This window comes from Prunus persica, chromosome G8 (genome assembly GCF_000346465.2).
Source record: "Prunus persica cultivar Lovell chromosome G8, Prunus_persica_NCBIv2, whole genome shotgun sequence".
Taxonomy (NCBI): Eukaryota; Viridiplantae; Streptophyta; class Magnoliopsida; order Rosales; family Rosaceae; genus Prunus; species Prunus persica.
The window spans coordinates 5,436,839-5,453,884 of NC_034016.1; the positions used below are offsets into that span (position 1 = coordinate 5,436,839).

Genomic DNA, 17,046 nt, shown 5'->3' on the forward strand with positions numbered 1-17,046 from the left:
AGTTGTAATCTTTCCGGGCAAACGAAGCTAGGATCTTGTTGTTGGCGGTAGTTGATTTGGTCTGTCATGGACTTCACCAAGAGGTCTTGAATTGCATCATCAGGTTTTCCCTCATCATCTTCTTTTTCTTTTTCCTGCATATTGAACAGAAACTAATTAGAAACTGCATTGCATTGGAGGAAACGAAAACCGAAATGCATAATTCACTGTTTAGAGATTCTTATACCTTGTCAAGAGGGTCTCCCTCTTCTTCGGTAGTTTTTCTCTTTTTATATGTTTTCAAAATACCCTGTACAATGAGATTGAATGATTCAGAAACTGCATTGGATAAAATGCAAACTGCAATGTAGAAAACACAAACTGCAATGCACTGTATACAGATTTCAATTACCTTCTCAACAGTGTCTTCCTCTTCCCTGGTAGTTTTTGGCTTTTTAGGAGTTTTGAAAATATCCTGTACAATGAGAATGATTTAGCATGGATTCACATTCAAGATACATTAAAACAGAACATGCGATAAATTGCATACCTCGATGTCATTCAAGTCCTTTATTTGGTTGAATCTTGTGTGGAGTTCCACAAGACTCCATTTAAGAATGGCAGGAGTTTCTTTCTCCTTGCCAAGGATTGGTTGTATGATGTTTGTCCTCTCACACAGTAGAAACTGCACAGTTCAAAAACAAGATATATCAGAAATTAGGTTGGAAACTGCATAGGATAAAACAGAAACTGCGTTGCAGTTTCCATTTCTGCATTGCAGTAAATGGAAACTGCATTGCACTAAATGGAAACTGCATTGCCTAAAACTCAAAATGCATTGCATAAGCCACTGTTTACTTACCAATATTAGGATAGTGCAACCCGAAACAGCTCCTATAGAGGCTTCTCCTCCCTTCTTTGCTTTTGCTTTTGCTTTTGCGGTCAAGGATTCATTCATGTAGTCTGAAACAGCTCTTGCCCACGAATAGCTTGAAAGTGTGTCTAGATTCACGCAGTGCTCAAATAATTTCCAATGCAAAGTAGATGAAGAGTTGGCAAAAAGGAATGTCATGCACAGCAGAATCAATATTAGGCTGACCACTTCCTTGTCGTAATCAACTTCTTCTTCTTCTTCTTCTTCTTCAGCTTCTTTCTTTTCTTTTCCTTTGTTCGTTTTTTTCTTTTGCTCTGTCTTTGCCTTTTCTTTCTTCGGTTGGTTTGCCAAGGCAATTGTCTTTTGTAATTCTGCTTCTACCTGGTTTTTTGAAGGTTTTCCCTTTTCTCCAAAGTGCCTTGTTCTGAAGGTAGCAGTGTACCTATCATTGACAAGTTTGACAGATTTGCCTTCATTTGGCAGTCCTAGAATCTGAGTCACTGCATTGCTTGTGATTTGGAATGATTTGGTTCCAAATTTGAAGGACTTTGTATCCGGATCAAATGTCTTGAGCAGCTGTGCTAAGTCAATGTCCGACTTATTCATGTTATTCATGTCAATTCTCTGGCGGTAAAACAGCTCGATCAAGTTCCAGAAAGGGGTTTTCTTGAGAAGCTTCTTCTGCCTTTCATTGAGCTTGTCCTTTATGTCTCTAATGATGCTGTTGAAAGCATAGGCATTGCACCGAAATTGGACATAGTCCGGGTGCTTTGCTTTCCGATCATAGTTTGGCTTTGGCTTTGTTTTGATCCTTTGAGCCATCGTTTTGATTCTGCGCTTTGGTTGGTTTTCAGCTTCATTCTTTTGTGGTGACATTTCTTGTTCCATTTTGTGATATGCACTGCAGTTTTTGTGGTCAAAATCTGCAACAAACAACCAGAAACTGCTGCTCAAAATTTGATGTGAAAAGAAACCAAAAGGCAAAAACAGTAGCTAAAACTAATATCAAAACACATTTAAATTCATGAGCAGTTATCACATTCCCATAAACCCTAGCAAAAAGCACTCTGAAATTGAATTATGGAACCAGAAACTGCATTGCAGTTTCTGGTTCAAAATTTAGTACAAACAACCAGAAATCAAAAATGCAAAGACAGTAGCTAAAACTAATATCAAAACACATGTAAATTCATGAGCAGTTATCACATTCCCATAAAGCCTAGCAAAAAGAACTCTGAAATTGAATTATGGAACCAGAAACTGCAATGCAGTTTCTGGTTCAAAATTTAGTACAAACAACCAGAAATCAAAAATGCAAAAACAGTAGCTAAAACTAATATCAAAACACATGTAAATTCATGAGCAGTTATCACATTCCCATAAACCCTAGCAAAAAGAACTCTGAAATTGAATTATGGAACCAGAAACTGCAATGCAGTTTCTGGTTCAAAATTTAGTACAAACAACCAGAAATCAAAAATGCAAAAACAGTAGCTAAAACTAATATCAAAACACATGTAAATTCATGAGCAGTTATCACATTCCCATAAACCCTAGCAAAAAGCACTCTGAAATTGAATTATGGAACCAGAAACTGCAATGCAGTTTCTGGTCAAAATCAAAGACAAACAACCAGAAATCAAAAATGCAAAGACAGTAGCTAAAACTAATATCAAAACACATTTAACTTCAGACAACCAGAAATCAAAATTTGCAGTTATCAAAATTTGCTACAAACAACCAGAAATCAAAATGCAAAGACAGTACTGAATATCAAAACACATTTAACTTCATGAGCAGTTATCACATTCCCATAAACCTTAGCAAAAAGAACTCTGAAATTGAATTATGGAACCAGAAACTGCATTGCAGTTTCTGGTTCAAAATTTAGTACAAACAACCAGAAATCAAAAATGCAAAGACAGTAGCTAAAACTAATATCAAAACACATGTAAATTCATGAGCAGTTATCACATTCCCATAAAGCCTAGCAAAAAGAACTCTGAAATTGAATTATGGAACCAGAAACTGCAATGCAGTTTCTGGTTCAAAATTTAGTACAAACAACCAGAAATCAAAAATGCAAAAACAGTAGCTAAAACTAATATCAAAACACATTTAAATTCATGAGCAGTTATCACATTCCCATAAACCCTAGCAAAAAGAACTCTGAAATTGAATTATGGAACCAGAAACTGCAATGCAGTTTCTGGTTCAAAATTTAGTACAAACAACCAGAAATCAAAAATGCAAAGACAGTAGCTAAAACTAATATCAAAACACATTTAACTTCATGAGCAGTTATCACATTCCCATAAACCCTAGCAAAAAGAACTCTGAAATTGAATTATGGAACCAGAAACTGCATTGCAGTTTCTGGTTCAAAATTTAGTACAAACAACCAGAAATTTTGAATCCAACGATTTTGAATGGTTAATCCCTATAAACGAAGCAAAACCTAAACGAAGAGTAGTTTTGAATCCAACGATTCATCCATTTTTCCAAAAACTGCATTGCATAAAGAACAACAGCAAAAATGTGTAATCCCTAAAATCGAAGACAAATCTGTGTTAGAGGGTCATTTTCTTACTGTTTTTTTCCCAAGAGAGTGAAAATCGCTTCGATAGTCGTCAGTGGTTGTCGTTGTTGGTGGTGGTTTCTGCTCGTCGTCGTTGCTGCTCGTCGTCGTTGCTGCTCGTTGTTGGTGGTGGTCGTTGCTCGTCGTCGTTGCTGGTCGTCGTTCCTCGTCGTCGTTGCTGCTCGTTGTTGGTGGTGGTCAGTGTGGAACTATCTCTGAGTTTCTGTAGTTGAAGATGAAAGGTCGCGCGAAAGGGTTTTTGGAACTGATTCAATTTGAGTAGTGTCGTTTTTTGTTCTGTTTTCAGTCTTGTTATGTCGTTTTGTTGAGTGGGTAAAAACTAAATATCTATATTTGACAATAAAGCACAATGACACATGTAGTAATTTTAGTGCTCTTCAATGTTATTTTAGTAAAAGTAAGTGTTACTTTACTGTCTTTGGTCTTATATTAATTAAGTAAAATTGTATATCTATCTTTCAAATTAGTAAAGTATTTTATGTTTTAAAACTAAAGCTCCCTAATTAAAACAGCTGGTGTTTCCGCGTTTTTTTTACTTTTTACTTTTTTAAACGCAACAACTCAGCAACTGAGTCACCGAGTTATGACACCGGCCTTTCATATTACATTTTGAAAACCAAAATAGCGCCACAACAATACATTCCCTCTTCTTTTCGTCTGTCTGTCTGTCTCTCTCTGTTTCTCTTCAAAAAGTAAGCGAAAGTGATCGAGCGAGAGTATTGAGTTCAACGATTGAGCCATTGATTTTCTCTGCAACGATTGAGCGAGTGATTTTCTGGGTTCTCTCTCTGTAACGACTGTGTGAAATTTTGGGTTCTTAAATCAAGAATGGCGTCGTCTGTCATAAAGCGCAGACAATTGGAGGATGGCTTTGGTTCCTTTGAGTTTCAGTTTCAGACCCAGAAGAGGATAAGGTCTTCTAGGGTTTCTGAGACCCAACGGAATGTAGCCGTTGAGGAAAAGTCGACTGTTGGTCTTCCTCTGCGCAAGGGTTTGGCTTCGTCTGCTACAAAAAATGCCGACCCAGAATCAGAAGAGTTGGGTTTCGATGAAATCTGTCAGACCCAGAAGAGGAAGAGGTCTTCTAGAGTTTCTGAGACCCAACGAAATGTAGCCGTTGTGGAAAAGTCGACTGTTGGTCTTCCTCTGTGCAAGGGTTTGGCTTCGTCTGCTACAAAAAATGCCAACCCAGAATCAGAAGAGGGTTTTGATGAAATCTGTCAAACCCAGAAGAGGAAGAGGTCTTCTAGGGTTTCTGAGACCCAACGGAAGGAAAAGCCGACTGTTGGTCTTCCTCTGCGCCAAGTCAAAGATTTGGCTTCGTCTGCTTCAAAAGAGACGTTGGATTGTTCTAAAGTCTTGCATTCTCTGATGAACCTCGGCCATGCGAGCTACTTCAACAAGCCTGTTGTTGATCCTGTGGCTGAGAATTTGCCGGGTTATTTCGACGAAATCTGGAGGCCGATGGATTTGGGTACTGTGAAATCGAAATTGGATAGGGGTGTCTACTCCAGCGCTGATGGCTTTGCTGCTGATGTCAGGCTTATCTTCTCAAACGCTTTCAGATATTTCCCCCTTGGTAGTAGAAATCGTGCAGCAGCGAAGCATCTCAGTGGGGTTTTTGAGACCCAATGGAAAGAAGCGGAGGAGAAAATGTCAAAGACCGCTTGTCCTCCTCCTACTCCTCCTCTGCCCAAACGGAGACCAAATGGCAAGAGCTCTTCTGCTTGTAGGGTTCTTATACAAAGTCAAGTGGTTGTTGGGGTTTCTGATTCTCACTCAGTTAAGTCAACCAAAGATGATGACTTGGGCACCCTTGTTCATCATGCCATGTATCAGGCCACAGACAATCTTTCTCCATGTAAGGCTAGGCGAATTCAGTCGCTGAAGATGCGATTTTCAGGTACAATACGAAAAGCAAACAAGATACTTAAGGGTCTACCTGATTCTCCACCAAGGAGAAAATTGATGCATCGGATGGGTCAAAGGGAATTGGCTCGCCGTGCCGTTTTGAACATGGAGAAGTCAGTCCAATTTGAGGACCCTTTAAAGGATCTCAAACAACTTGAGATTCTGTGTGGCTGTGGCAGTGAAAAGGTCTACCTTGGATTGCCCCTTAAGCATTTGGGTTTATACCTCAAAGAAGATGACGAGTTACAGGGTCAGGACGAGGAGGCTTTTCTGAATGGAGATCGGGAGGAAGGCGAGATCTGCTGGCAGGAAAGCGATTGGGAGGAAGGTGAGATCCGCTCATGAAGTACAGGTTAGAGTTTACAAGGAAAATGAGGCATAGGTTACAAGCCACCTTGCCTCTGTTATTTGTTGTATATGGTAGTTGAATATATACTTTAGTAATTCTGATTTGTTATTGTTGAGATGCCAGATTTGGAATATAACCCAATGCTCGACAAGATAGATGACTAAGAATCTTGTTTTATGGAATCTCTGTAAGTTTTACTTTCTAATTTGTTATAGATGAGATTTCCAATGTGGATATATCTGCCTGATGCAATCCTACACATCCAGATAACTTGGAAACATTAGCAAAGTTTGCATTGTTATGATGCATATAAGATAAAATGTGTGTATGTTCCAGGATATAATTTGTTATAGATGAGGTTTCCAATGTCGATATTGTTTCTCTAAAATGTTTTACTTCTTGAAACTTTTTCCAAGATACAACAGAAGAAAAAATGTGTATGTTCTGTTGTGTGTGTTTGTGTATACTATCCATGTTCTTTGGCCATATACACTGTGCATATCATATCATACATTGTACATGTCAGATGAAGTGGTCCACTGTGCTCTCTCTCTCTACTCTTTGTATTGTTTATTTCGTTTTTTTTGTGTGCCAGTTTTTGTATGATTGCTATTTGATGGCTAATGCAACTGAGAGCGAATGGTTTGGGCACCAGGGACAAAAGTATGGAAGTTTGCAATAAAACTGAAATCAAATTACACGGAAGCTTATCAAGAACTTGGAGACAATCTCCCATCTTCGCAGGTGCATCAGCAGCAGCCTTTCTTTCCCTATGAACATAAACCATAGAGCAATTCCAAACTCCTGCTAATCAGGTTTCTGCATCTTTAAGTTTGTTTTGATTTATTAAAGGAATGAAATGATGAATAAGTGTTTCGCATCTGTACAAATAAAATGATTTCTTGTATAAGCTGTTCAGTTGAAAAGGTTGTTGCTATGGAGTGTGCCCCACTCGTCTAATCCCAACATTGGCATTTGCTTCAGTAACCCTGATAATCAGGTACCCCATCTCCGTTTCACCTCTAAATTTATGCTTTAAAGATGAATGACATTTCATGCAACAATTTACAGAGCTGCTACTGTTTAGGAAATCTATGCTACCAATTTGTGTTTGTTGGTTTCGTCTTGTCAGGTGTTTATGCCTTGTTTAGGAAATCTAGGTAAATAAAATTTGTGTTTGTTAATACAGACGTTGTGCCTTGTAGAGTTTTCAGTTTGCTGTTCCCATCACTTATCCAAATTTCATATTACGTTTGAGTTAGTATAGAAGCTCTGGATTGCTCCTTATAATGGTTTTTTCTTTCAATTTCTTTTGGCTTGGTCGCTGGTACAGTTTGCAGTTTGCATTGCTGTTGGAGTTGTGTTGCCTTCATCATCCCTTCAATAAGGGTTATATCATGGCTATTTCAGGTGAAAATGTTAAAGATTGTGTATTAGTATTTGTTTTTGTTAAATTGAAAAGGAAAATGGAGTGTCAAAATTCCATTACTGATGGAATGGTAATGATGCAAGACAGAATCATTGTTTTTGTGTTGCCTTCACAGTCATTGCTTTCTGTGCTAGTTTTTCTTTTTAATTTTTGGTTTAATAAAGAATGGTAATGAGGCAAGACAGTATATTTAGCATCTTGAGCAACAAATTATTCATTGTTAAAGAATGTGTCTGCATTTTTTTGTTGGTTTTGATTTAATAATGATTTCTTGTCAAAGATGTTCATTTGCAAAGGTTATTGGCTGGTCAGTTCCTGTCCCCCCATGTAGTGTTTGTCCCCCCCCGTCTAATCCCAGCTTTGGCATTTGCATTAGTAACTCTGATAATCAGGTACTCCATCTTCATCTCTCCTCTAAACATATGAAATAATCCAATTAGTGTTTTCTTTGTTTTGTCTTTTGTGGCTTATATTTATCTCTCCCATTTTATTTTTATTTTCTGGGGTGTCATTTATGTTGTTGTCACTATGATTATGTTTCAAAGATCAATGACATTTCATGCAACAATTACAGAGTTGTTATCTGTTTAGGAAATCTATGCTACCAATTTGTGTTTGTTGGTTTCATCTTGGCAGGTGTTTGTACCTTGTTTAGGAAATCTGGGTAAATAAAATTTGTGTTTGTCATACGGACTTGTCCCTATTCCCTGCACTTGTCCAAATTTCGTACTTGTATGATTTTCACTGAGAACTTGGGTTGATGAAGAAGAGAGGTTATAATTTTTAAAGCATACTATCTGTATCTTATGAGATTTGGAGGTAGTGCGAACATTATATATGGATTAGAATGGCCAGAAAGAAAACGTGGTTTTTTATTTATTTAAGTTGCCGTATCTGGTAAATAAAATTGTGCAGAGCACTGGTTAGAGTTTATTAGTCTTGTATTATTTCACCTTTTTAAGTCCTCTCAATTTTTCTTTGATTATAATTTTGCTTGCTCTATAGTATTAGTTTCTAACTGTTTGAGTTTTCCAAGTGTTATGTGTATCAGAGTAGAATAACTAGTAAGGTTGGCTTGGTACACCATAAGTTGACATAACAAACCCAATTTTTCTGAGTGTGAGGCTTTTAACTTTGAGCTCATATAACCCCAATTCTCTCACTCTGACTCTCAGAGGTCTTAATATCTGAGCTCTGCAAACCCTAACTCACGCGAATAATCAAGCTCTGTTACAGTTGGTATGAGAAAGCCACTTCCATTCAAACTCTAGAGGTCAAACCCTTCTTCATTTGTTCTTCTTTTGAATTTTTGTCTTGTAAGTCATTTAATCGCTAATAAATCTCCGCATAAACTGAGAAATTCCATCTTAAATCAGAGAAATTTTATATGTACAATATATATTTGTTGTTTATGTTGAGTGCGATAGTTATTAGTTTTGGTACTTTCTCTATATAATTCTGTTTGAGCTAGTATAGAAGGTTGGAGTGCTCCTTATAATGGTTTTCCCTTTTTCTTTTGGCTTGGTGGCTGGTACAGTTTCAAGAGCTTCTTTTTCTTTTCTTAACTACAGCTGTCAACTCTTTGGGTTCTGATTTTCTGATCGTCATTCTAAGTCTTCTATTTGAGCATGATATTGTCTTTGTGTTTTGATTTGCGGATGGTTATCGTGTTCACTCTAACTTCTTTTTTTACTATATCTTTTGTGCCTTAAACTTATCTTTCTCTCTTTTCCTCGTTATTGGGTTAGTTTGCGACCTAGTTTTGTTTTCACTAGTATTATGTATGAGATCATTGAAAAATTTGTTTAAAGACATCTTTGGTTCCAATTCTTCATTGCTGGTTTTATCTTGTTTGATGTTTGAGCCTTATTTTCTGGTACTAAGATGTTTGAGCCTTATTTTCTGGTACTAAAATGTTTGAGCCTTATTTTCAAGTAAGATGTTTGAGCTTTATTTTCGGGTTTTGAGATGTTTGAGCTTTATTTTCAACTTTGCTGCAATTCCTGCGATTTAGAAATCAAGGAATTCAAGCCCAATGAATGAACCCCATAATTTGCCTCAACACTTTGAACAATATATATTTTAAGATAACAATATATTCAAGTTACCATCCAAATGTTGGCGTTTGCCTGAAATATACTCTTGAAGAAGAGAGCTTTTCTCTGAGACATAGGTACCCGTATTCTTTTTTTACCTTATCTTTTATTGGACTAGTTTGCTAACCTTTTTTTGTCATGGTTTATGTATAAGATAATTTGAAAATTTGCTTGTTCGAATTTAAAAAGCTGCTACAGTTTAAAGAAATCTTTTGTCCCAATTCTTGATTGCTGGTTTTATCTTTTATGATGGTGAGCTTTATTTTCAGGTGCAAAGATGTTTGAGATCCAAGGTATTCTTTTTCTATTTTTTTTTGTTTTTTCATGGTTTCAATATTGGTCTTAGTAAAATAAAAGAATTGACATATGGGCAGAAATTGTGGGGATAAATGGACATCATAAGAAAAGCAACAAAGATAATAGATTTACCTATTCCATTGTCTAATTGAGAATCAATTACACTAGATTTAATCCTGTTTTTCTTTTGGGTTTTGGTCAAGATCTGGTTGCATAAGGTTGGCCGTTGTCAAACCTGCAAGTCCAAATCAAATTTTGCTAATAGCAGAGTCAAATAGCATGGTACTGAGACATTGTGCATTGGAGATTTTTCTGTTATCTGTTTTCTGCACTTACCTTACCCGATACTAATATGATTTTCATGGGATTATGTGCACTATATGAGATCTGGCGGTAATTGTGAGTACGTATTATACGATCCGAATGACACAAAAACAGTTTATGATTTGAGTTGCAGTATTTAGTTCTCTACTAGCTAATCGTTACATTATTAGTGGACCAAGAATGGTCAGTTCTCTTCAATTATATGGGGAATATAATGCCCTCATTCAAGTTTATTAAGTATTGTATTGTTTCACATGTTCTGAATATTTACGTACATTTAACCTTTAACTAAAGGAAAACCTTGGTGCAGTATCGTCAAACCCTTAGTGAAAATGTCCATTAGTGCCATTCACATATTTCTTTGTGATGTTTCTGTTTCTTGACGGTTCTTCAGCGAAATTGAAGCATTTCTCATAATATGCCCCTCTTGTGCTCTCTTTGCATAAATAATGTCATAATATGATGAAAACTATGGGGTGCATGCCCCCCCGCGTCTTATCGCAGCATTGACATTTGCTTCAGTAACCCTGATAATCAGGTACCCGATCTTCATTTCTCCTCTAAATTTATGAAATAACCCAGTTAGTCTTTTCTTTGTTGCCGTTGTGCCTTAGATTTCTCTCCCATTTTATTGATTTTTTCCCTGACTTCTCATTTATGGTATTGCCACTATGGTTTTGTTTTAAAGATGAATGACATTTGATACAACAATTTACAGAGCTGTTACCTTCAGGAAATCTATGCTACCAATTTGTCTTTGTTGGTTTCATCTTGTCAGGTGTTTGAGCCTTGTTTAGGAAATCTGTGGTAAATAAAATTTGTGTTTGTTTGTAGAGTTTTCATTTACTTGTTCCCTGCACTTATCCAAATTTCATACTAGTATGATTTCATTGAGAACTTGGGTTGAAGAAAGAGAAGTTATAATTTTTAAAGTAAACTATCTACTTTTTATGAGATCTTGAGGTAATGTGAGCGTTGTGTATGGATTAGAATAGAATGCCCAGCAAGAAGCAGTGGTTTTTTATTATTTATTTTTAAGTTGCCGTATCTGGTAAATAAAATTGTGTAGAGCTCTGGTTAGAGTTTATTTGTTATTGTATTTCTTCACCCCAAAAACATGGCTTTGTATTTTAGCACTGCATTAAATGTATTTTAAATATTCAGACCCCTTTAGTGGGCTGGAATATGTTTTGTATGATGTGTTTGCGCAGGCGTGCCACTATTAGCAATGTTAAGTCAATGTAATTTGGACAAAAATGGAATGGAAGCCTTGCAACTAATGAAATCTCAACTGATTTTTAAGTCATTGCGCTCTAAGTGAGGAACTGACATGGATTGATTATTTTCTATGTTTGGAATATTAAAGACTTCAAAATTCCACTTGCATGATGTAAGAACTCAAAAGAATAAAACGCTGAAATTGTAATCGAACCAAAAGAACTTCAATTAAAGGAGATATGAATGTGTTTGGAAGGACAGTACAAGTTAAAGAAATCGATAAAAAGCCCAATTGGACCAGAATAGAAGCAAAAGGAAGACAAACGAATTGGACAAACTCAAACAGGAATGCAAAATAGCACTTAAATCATCACAATTGGATTTACACATCAACTGGAAATCTTACCATCTAACATGAGTTGTCAACTGAAAACCCGAATTGAGAACAAGTTGATATCTATTTGAGAGATAGATTGTGTGTCCTCTTTGTGCCTTCTAAATCTGGTAATATAGCCCTCTCAATTGCATGGTGATGGCAAGCCAAGTAGCCCAAATACTAGGAAACAACTTTCCCTAAATTACTATTGAAATTAAGCAGTCAGAGATTTTCTTTGAAGTGATGTTGAGCCAAAATGCATAAAATGATACCTAAAATGATATCGATTCCCAAAATATCCGTAATTGGAGGGATACTATTTGCACAGCGGATATCTTCATCATTTTGATAACACAACATGCCGTGTTATAATTATAAGAAAGTATTAGAACCCGAGTATTTCCCTTTAAGAAGTTCACTATGGTTGGTGGAAGACTCAAAATAATTAAAGATAACTACATTGACATGGGTTTGGATTTGGATGAGAAAATTTAAAGTACTAAGGAATTCATGAAAGATGGAATTTAAGAATGACGGAAATTAATGTCCTATAATTTGTAAAATTTCTTGTTTGGCTATTGGATTTAAACACAGAATTTAATGTTTATCATCTCGGAATATTAGAAATCATGACCTTTGGAAGAAAATAATTCGGGATTTAGCTAAAAGTCGGGAATTGAAGAGAAGAAATTGATATTTCCATTGTTTGGCAACTTAAACATGGAACTTACTAAATTGCGAGTGGGAAAAATCATGAAAATTGTGGATCGAAATTCCCAAGTTCAAAAGAGTCATTTCACAATTCCAATTGAGTATGAATTTGTTTTCACTATAATTTCTGTCATTTACAAAATTCGAAAACTCAAAACACTGAAATTAATCATTTCTAGAAATTTAAATGATGGAGATCTAAATTCCATCATTTAATTGGTGAAACCTCTAGCAAAATTCCCACAATTCTAGGTAATTTTCAATTCCTTCGTCCAAATAGAGGATTAAAGTTGGAATTTATGACCTTCAAAATCCATGTTTTTTCCCACATGGAATTTTTGGATTTCTTTGTTTTTTTTTTTATCCAAACACAGGAATTGGTTTATGTCAATTTAGAATTTCTGACTTTTGTCAAAATCCATTTGGATGAAGAAATTGAACATTACATAGAATTCTAAAATGACGGAATTTAGATTTCCATCATTTCAATTTCTGGCAATTGAAGATTTCAGTGTTTGGATTTATATATGTCAAATTTTGTAAATAACACTAAAAATTGTGAAATGAAGCCTATTTTGGTGAAAATTAAACTTAGAAATTTGATGCCCCAATTTCCATACTTTTTTCCACGCATCATTTAATAAATTCCGTACTTAAGTTGCCAAATAAGGGAATTGTCAATTTCTCCTATTAAATTCCTGACTTTTGTCTAAATTCTGAATTATTTTCCCTTGTCTAAACAAAAATAAATTTATTTCTCTCATCCAAATACACTGAGCTCAAAATGAATTACTCACCAAGCATTAAAATGACTCTCAACTTAAGTGAGTTGTGATAGATAGGTTGCTAGTAGTTCATGAAAACTTAAGGCAACCACACGTGGAAGTCAAAGAGAGAAAGCTTTTGTTTGAAGTTGTTCTGCAAAGTTGATGAGGGAGCCGCCTGGCTTGCTTTTGAGTTATTACACGCACGTGTGATCCACTAATAATAAATCCAAATACATTTATGGTCAGCATTCATTTCTTAATTGAAAGATAATATTTTAATTTGTAAAGACTAACACATTAGGAATTCAATTTTTTTTTTATACCTATTATATCGTCACACAATTTTAAAATTTTAAAATTTATTATCTATTTTAATCCAAAAATAAGGATATTTAAGTAATTAGCACCACTTCTACTCAAATTCCATATAGTTTAGTAAACAACTTCAATAGGAATCCGAAATCTAATTCTCCTCAATCCAACTCCTCATCAATTCAATCGGATTAGTAAACATGTCATGAGAACAAATGGTAATTATATCTACCAGATCAAATGATAATTCTATGTTTGAAGTGGCACAATGTGTTTTAGGGCACGAAAAAACCAATTTAATCGGACTTGTTAAATTGAACAAGTACCCATATATTAGCTAAAACAAGCCGCTACTTCAGGAAAAACACTTGTGTAAAACAGAGATTTTTGCTATTTCAGGCCAATCACGGCATGTCACGCATAATGACTTTTCTACATAGCAGTCTATATAATTGATTGGGATAACAAAACAGTGACATTCTAGTTTCATACAAGTTTTTTTGCTTCTTCTTTATGAGATGGCCCGCGAACCAAAAGAGGTATAGTAGCCTATCAAAAGAAGTTAATTGATACATCTACGTATCCTGATTCCTGACAAATCTGCTAGGTCATTTGAAGGTTATGCACGGTACAGGGTTTTCAAATTGTGTACTTTTGAAATATCATTCATTACAAACTATTTCAAGACTTTATGTTAAAATTGGGCAACTTGACAAAACATGTGATACTTAAAAAGCTAGCCGTGGATCATGTGATGTGCCACAGATGTACCTCCTGCTACATTTAAATCCATTCCCCCCTTTCCATTTTATATTTTCCCCATATATTATTATTTGCTCCCATCCATCCTTCATCTCTAAATCCCCTTCAAACACACCAACCCTTTTTCACTGCTTCTTGAGATTTTCTCACCTTCCATTTTGATGAAATCTCTTTTCATCAAATTCCTCAAATTTGAGTAGTCTTTGCAAGAACAAATTACAAAACTATGAACAAGTACTTGTCTCTTGGAGCCCGCGCAAGTTTCCTGCTTGGGATTTTCTTCATGTTAATTGTGGTGGGCAGAAGCCTACGTGTGAGGCCTCACCTCCCTTGTATGTCTCATCACTCCATGTTCTTTATATCATTATCTCATTCATAAGTTACACAATAATAATTCATTATTTTGAATATTATCACTTTCATTTTTCTTCCTTGGCATTTCAGTAAACCTTCAAGCAGAAGTCATTACCGGTAACAGAGTCAAAGTTCGAATGCACCTTGAGGTTTGTTTCTCGCAATATTCTTGTTAGTTTCAATATTACAAGAGTGTATCAAATAATTATCTAGTCTTTACTTTGTTGGAGGAACAACTTGTCACAATATGTTAAAAGATATAACGGCATTGTTTCGATAAAATGTCCTTACAAATGTTTTTAAGACACCAAGTCATTTTAGCTGAACTAAAGTCTTTTTGCAAAGAAAAAAAAAAAAGGCCTTAATATATGGTTGTTTAATCTGTTTGGTTTTTTCTTCTTCATGTATATATATATAGGAAGGAGCAAATAAAGAAGAGAACATGGAGCTATACCCATTTGGGTCGAGCTTGCCGGACTGTTCACATGCTTGTGGACCATGCTTTCCATGCAAAAGAGTGATGGTGAGCTTCAAGTGCTCCGTTTCAGAGTCTTGCCCAATTGTCTACAGGTGCACCTGTAGAGGAAAGTACTACCATGTACCCTCTAATTGATGAATATTACTTCATCCACCACCGCACTGGCCTCTCTGGTTTTCCTCTTAATTTATTATGTGGGGATTAATTAATTTCTAGGCTTTATCTGGATGTTAATTAACTTACTGTGAGACTGGACTTTTCTTGATCCTAATTTTGTTTAGTTAGATTCGGGATTTGTAGTTTAGATGGGAAGAAGAAAAGTTGTAGGGGAGAGTTTATTTGTATATGGCATATCACGAGTTTCTTGTTTTTTGGTAACCTTTTTTTTCAAGTTTTTTTCGTTTATAAGAGATATATTCTAAACTATTCTAAGGTACGGAAAAGAATTTGAACTCGAATGCAAGAATTCGGCCATACTGCCTTAACACTAGCCTAACCCATATTTGCTCCCTCACTATTTAGTAGATTTGAGCTCGCTCTCTCTCTCTCTCTCTCATTGTATCCATCAATGTTCTGGCATTGTATCCATCAATGTTCTGACAGTGATGCCATTAAGGTGCTAGCAGCCGACAATATATCGACATATTGGCATTTAATGCATGTATGTCGAACCCTGTAATGCCAGAGACAGAAGAACCTATATCCATCACGAGCTGCTTGTGCAAAGTAATATCTTTTTTTTTTAATGGAGTAAAGGAGGGGCCCGAATCCCAAACAACAAAAAGAATTACACTACAACCATCCTTGGTTGAGCCCAAAGTCTTAAGTATAGAGGATTTTGAAAATATTGGTGATTCAAAAATACGAAAAATATCGATAGAAATATCAAGAAAATATCGATGTCGATAAAAATTAAATTAAAATTATGAAAATTGTGATAAATACATGGAAATTTTTAATGAAACTTTTAAAAAAGTTTATTTAGTAAATTATCTATTATTTTAACACAAAAGATTAGAAGGAAATGCATTGCATAACATGCTTGAGTAATTTAAGTTGATTATATTGCGAGCTGACAAACTCTGTGACTTAGAAAATCTAGAGTAATTAATGAAAGAAAATTAAACATCCTCTATTAATTTATTTATCATTTTTCCTACAATATTTTACACTTTATAAGTTGCATGGTAAGATACATGAGTAACTTTATTTCATGTTATTCACTGGATATCATGACATGGTACACGTTCTTATATTTATTATTTATAAAAAAATTGAAAAATAATTAAAGATGTAAACCAACTTGATTTGTCATGAAAATTAAGCACTTTACCATGCTTAAAAAATAATAGTGAAGATTGAAAATTAACTAAGAACATAAATAAAGTTATCCAAAGAAGAATTAAATAGGAAATAAAGAAAATGATTATAGAGATTTAAGTAATTAAGCAACAATTTGAAGGAGAATCTAGTAATGTAAGTACTTATAATGAATAATAAAATAAGTAATAACATTAAATGGATTAAATAGGAAAGAAATAAATTTATTAAGTAATTAAATATTTGATCAACAATATAGAACAATAAGTAATTATTTTATATTTTGAGAAACAACTTGTAAGAGTTATAAATACCAGATTCGATAGATACTAATCACAAAGTGATGGCTAGCGTGGTGGCTAAGAGGCTTAGAAGTTGGAAGCGGGGAGGGGTTCGAACCCCTCATACATAAATAAATGAAAACATACTAAAATATCGCAGCCCCTAAAAAATGATAATTTTGCCGAAATATCAGCTAAATTATCAATATTTTGTTCACTGGTTGAGCCAAGCTTCTAGCACCAGCAGCAAGAAGCCCAACAACCACACCAAGCAAGTAATATCATTTTTTGAACAATAAGAAACCAAATTAATATCGTCCCCAACAAATCAAAGAGTCTTATGGAATATCTAGGGACGGATTTAACAGGGCCGGTTTTGAGATTTTGGAGGCCCTATGCGAAATTTAACTGGAGCCCTCACATAATCTAATATAAAAAATAATGAAAAAATTTGCCATGACTTAACGTCATAAAATAATTTTTTGATAACTAAAATTCATCATCAATTAGCATGTAATAACAATCACAAATCAAATTCATAAATTTTTTTAATTTTTTATTTGATAAAGCTAAATATTAGTATGTTCAGTAAAAAAAACCAAACAAAAA

The 17,046-nt window shown here is 35.0% G+C and overlaps 3 protein-coding genes across 5 annotated transcripts; 2 read left to right on the plus strand and 1 right to left on the minus strand.

Annotated features, from left to right (window-relative positions):
- LOC109950712 lies at positions 470-1,691 on the minus strand. Its single transcript, XM_020570650.1, has 2 exons — positions 842-1,691; positions 470-664 (listed from the first exon to the last, which is right to left on the minus strand). Exons 1-2 carry the CDS (start codon positions 1,673-1,675, stop codon positions 500-502), a joined length of 999 nt encoding a protein of 332 aa, XP_020426239.1. The 5' UTR covers positions 1,676-1,691; the 3' UTR covers positions 470-499.
- LOC18768741 (bromodomain-containing factor 1) lies at positions 4,089-11,024 on the plus strand. Of its 3 annotated transcripts, XM_020569626.1 has the most exons (5): positions 4,089-5,691; positions 5,836-5,899; positions 6,308-6,527; positions 6,632-6,712; positions 7,046-11,024. In XM_020569626.1, the coding sequence occupies exons 1-2, from the start codon at positions 4,281-4,283 to the stop codon at positions 5,874-5,876; spliced, it is 1,452 nt and encodes a 483-aa protein (XP_020425215.1). In that variant the 5' UTR covers positions 4,089-4,280; the 3' UTR covers positions 5,877-5,899; positions 6,308-6,527; positions 6,632-6,712; positions 7,046-11,024. The 3 variants fall into 3 exon arrangements, with proteins under 3 accessions (XP_020425215.1, XP_020425216.1, XP_007199982.2); XM_020569627.1 differs by lacking the exons at positions 6,632-6,712; positions 7,046-11,024 and having other exon boundaries at positions 4,089-5,715; positions 6,308-6,322; XM_007199920.2 differs by lacking the exons at positions 6,308-6,527; positions 6,632-6,712; positions 7,046-11,024 and having other exon boundaries at positions 4,089-5,715; positions 5,829-5,886.
- Positions 14,074-15,214, plus strand: LOC18768492 (protein EPIDERMAL PATTERNING FACTOR 2). The gene is made up of 3 exons (XM_020570666.1): positions 14,074-14,336; positions 14,449-14,507; positions 14,777-15,214. Exons 1-3 carry the CDS (start codon positions 14,231-14,233, stop codon positions 14,969-14,971), a joined length of 360 nt encoding a protein of 119 aa, XP_020426255.1. The 5' UTR covers positions 14,074-14,230; the 3' UTR covers positions 14,972-15,214.

Excerpts from the sequence above, each read along its gene's own strand:
- LOC109950712 (XM_020570650.1), bottom strand. The coding sequence starts at position 1,675 with ATGGCTCAAAGGATCAAAACAAAGCCAAAGCCAAACTATGATCGGAAA. Across the intron at positions 665-841 it reads GTTGCACTATCCTAATATTG|TTTCTACTGTGTGAGAGGAC; the intron begins GTAAGTAAACAG and ends TGAACTGTGCAG.
- LOC18768741 (XM_020569626.1), top strand. The coding sequence starts at position 4,281 with ATGGCGTCGTCTGTCATAAAGCGCAGACAATTGGAGGATGGCTTTGGT. Across the intron at positions 5,692-5,835 it reads GGAAAGCGATTGGGAGGAAG|ATTTGGAATATAACCCAATG; the intron begins GTGAGATCCGCT and ends TTGAGATGCCAG.
- LOC18768492 (XM_020570666.1), top strand. The coding sequence starts at position 14,231 with ATGAACAAGTACTTGTCTCTTGGAGCCCGCGCAAGTTTCCTGCTTGGG. Across the intron at positions 14,337-14,448 it reads TGTGAGGCCTCACCTCCCTT|TAAACCTTCAAGCAGAAGTC; the intron begins GTATGTCTCATC and ends TTGGCATTTCAG. Across the intron at positions 14,508-14,776 it reads AAGTTCGAATGCACCTTGAG|GAAGGAGCAAATAAAGAAGA; the intron begins GTTTGTTTCTCG and ends ATATATATATAG.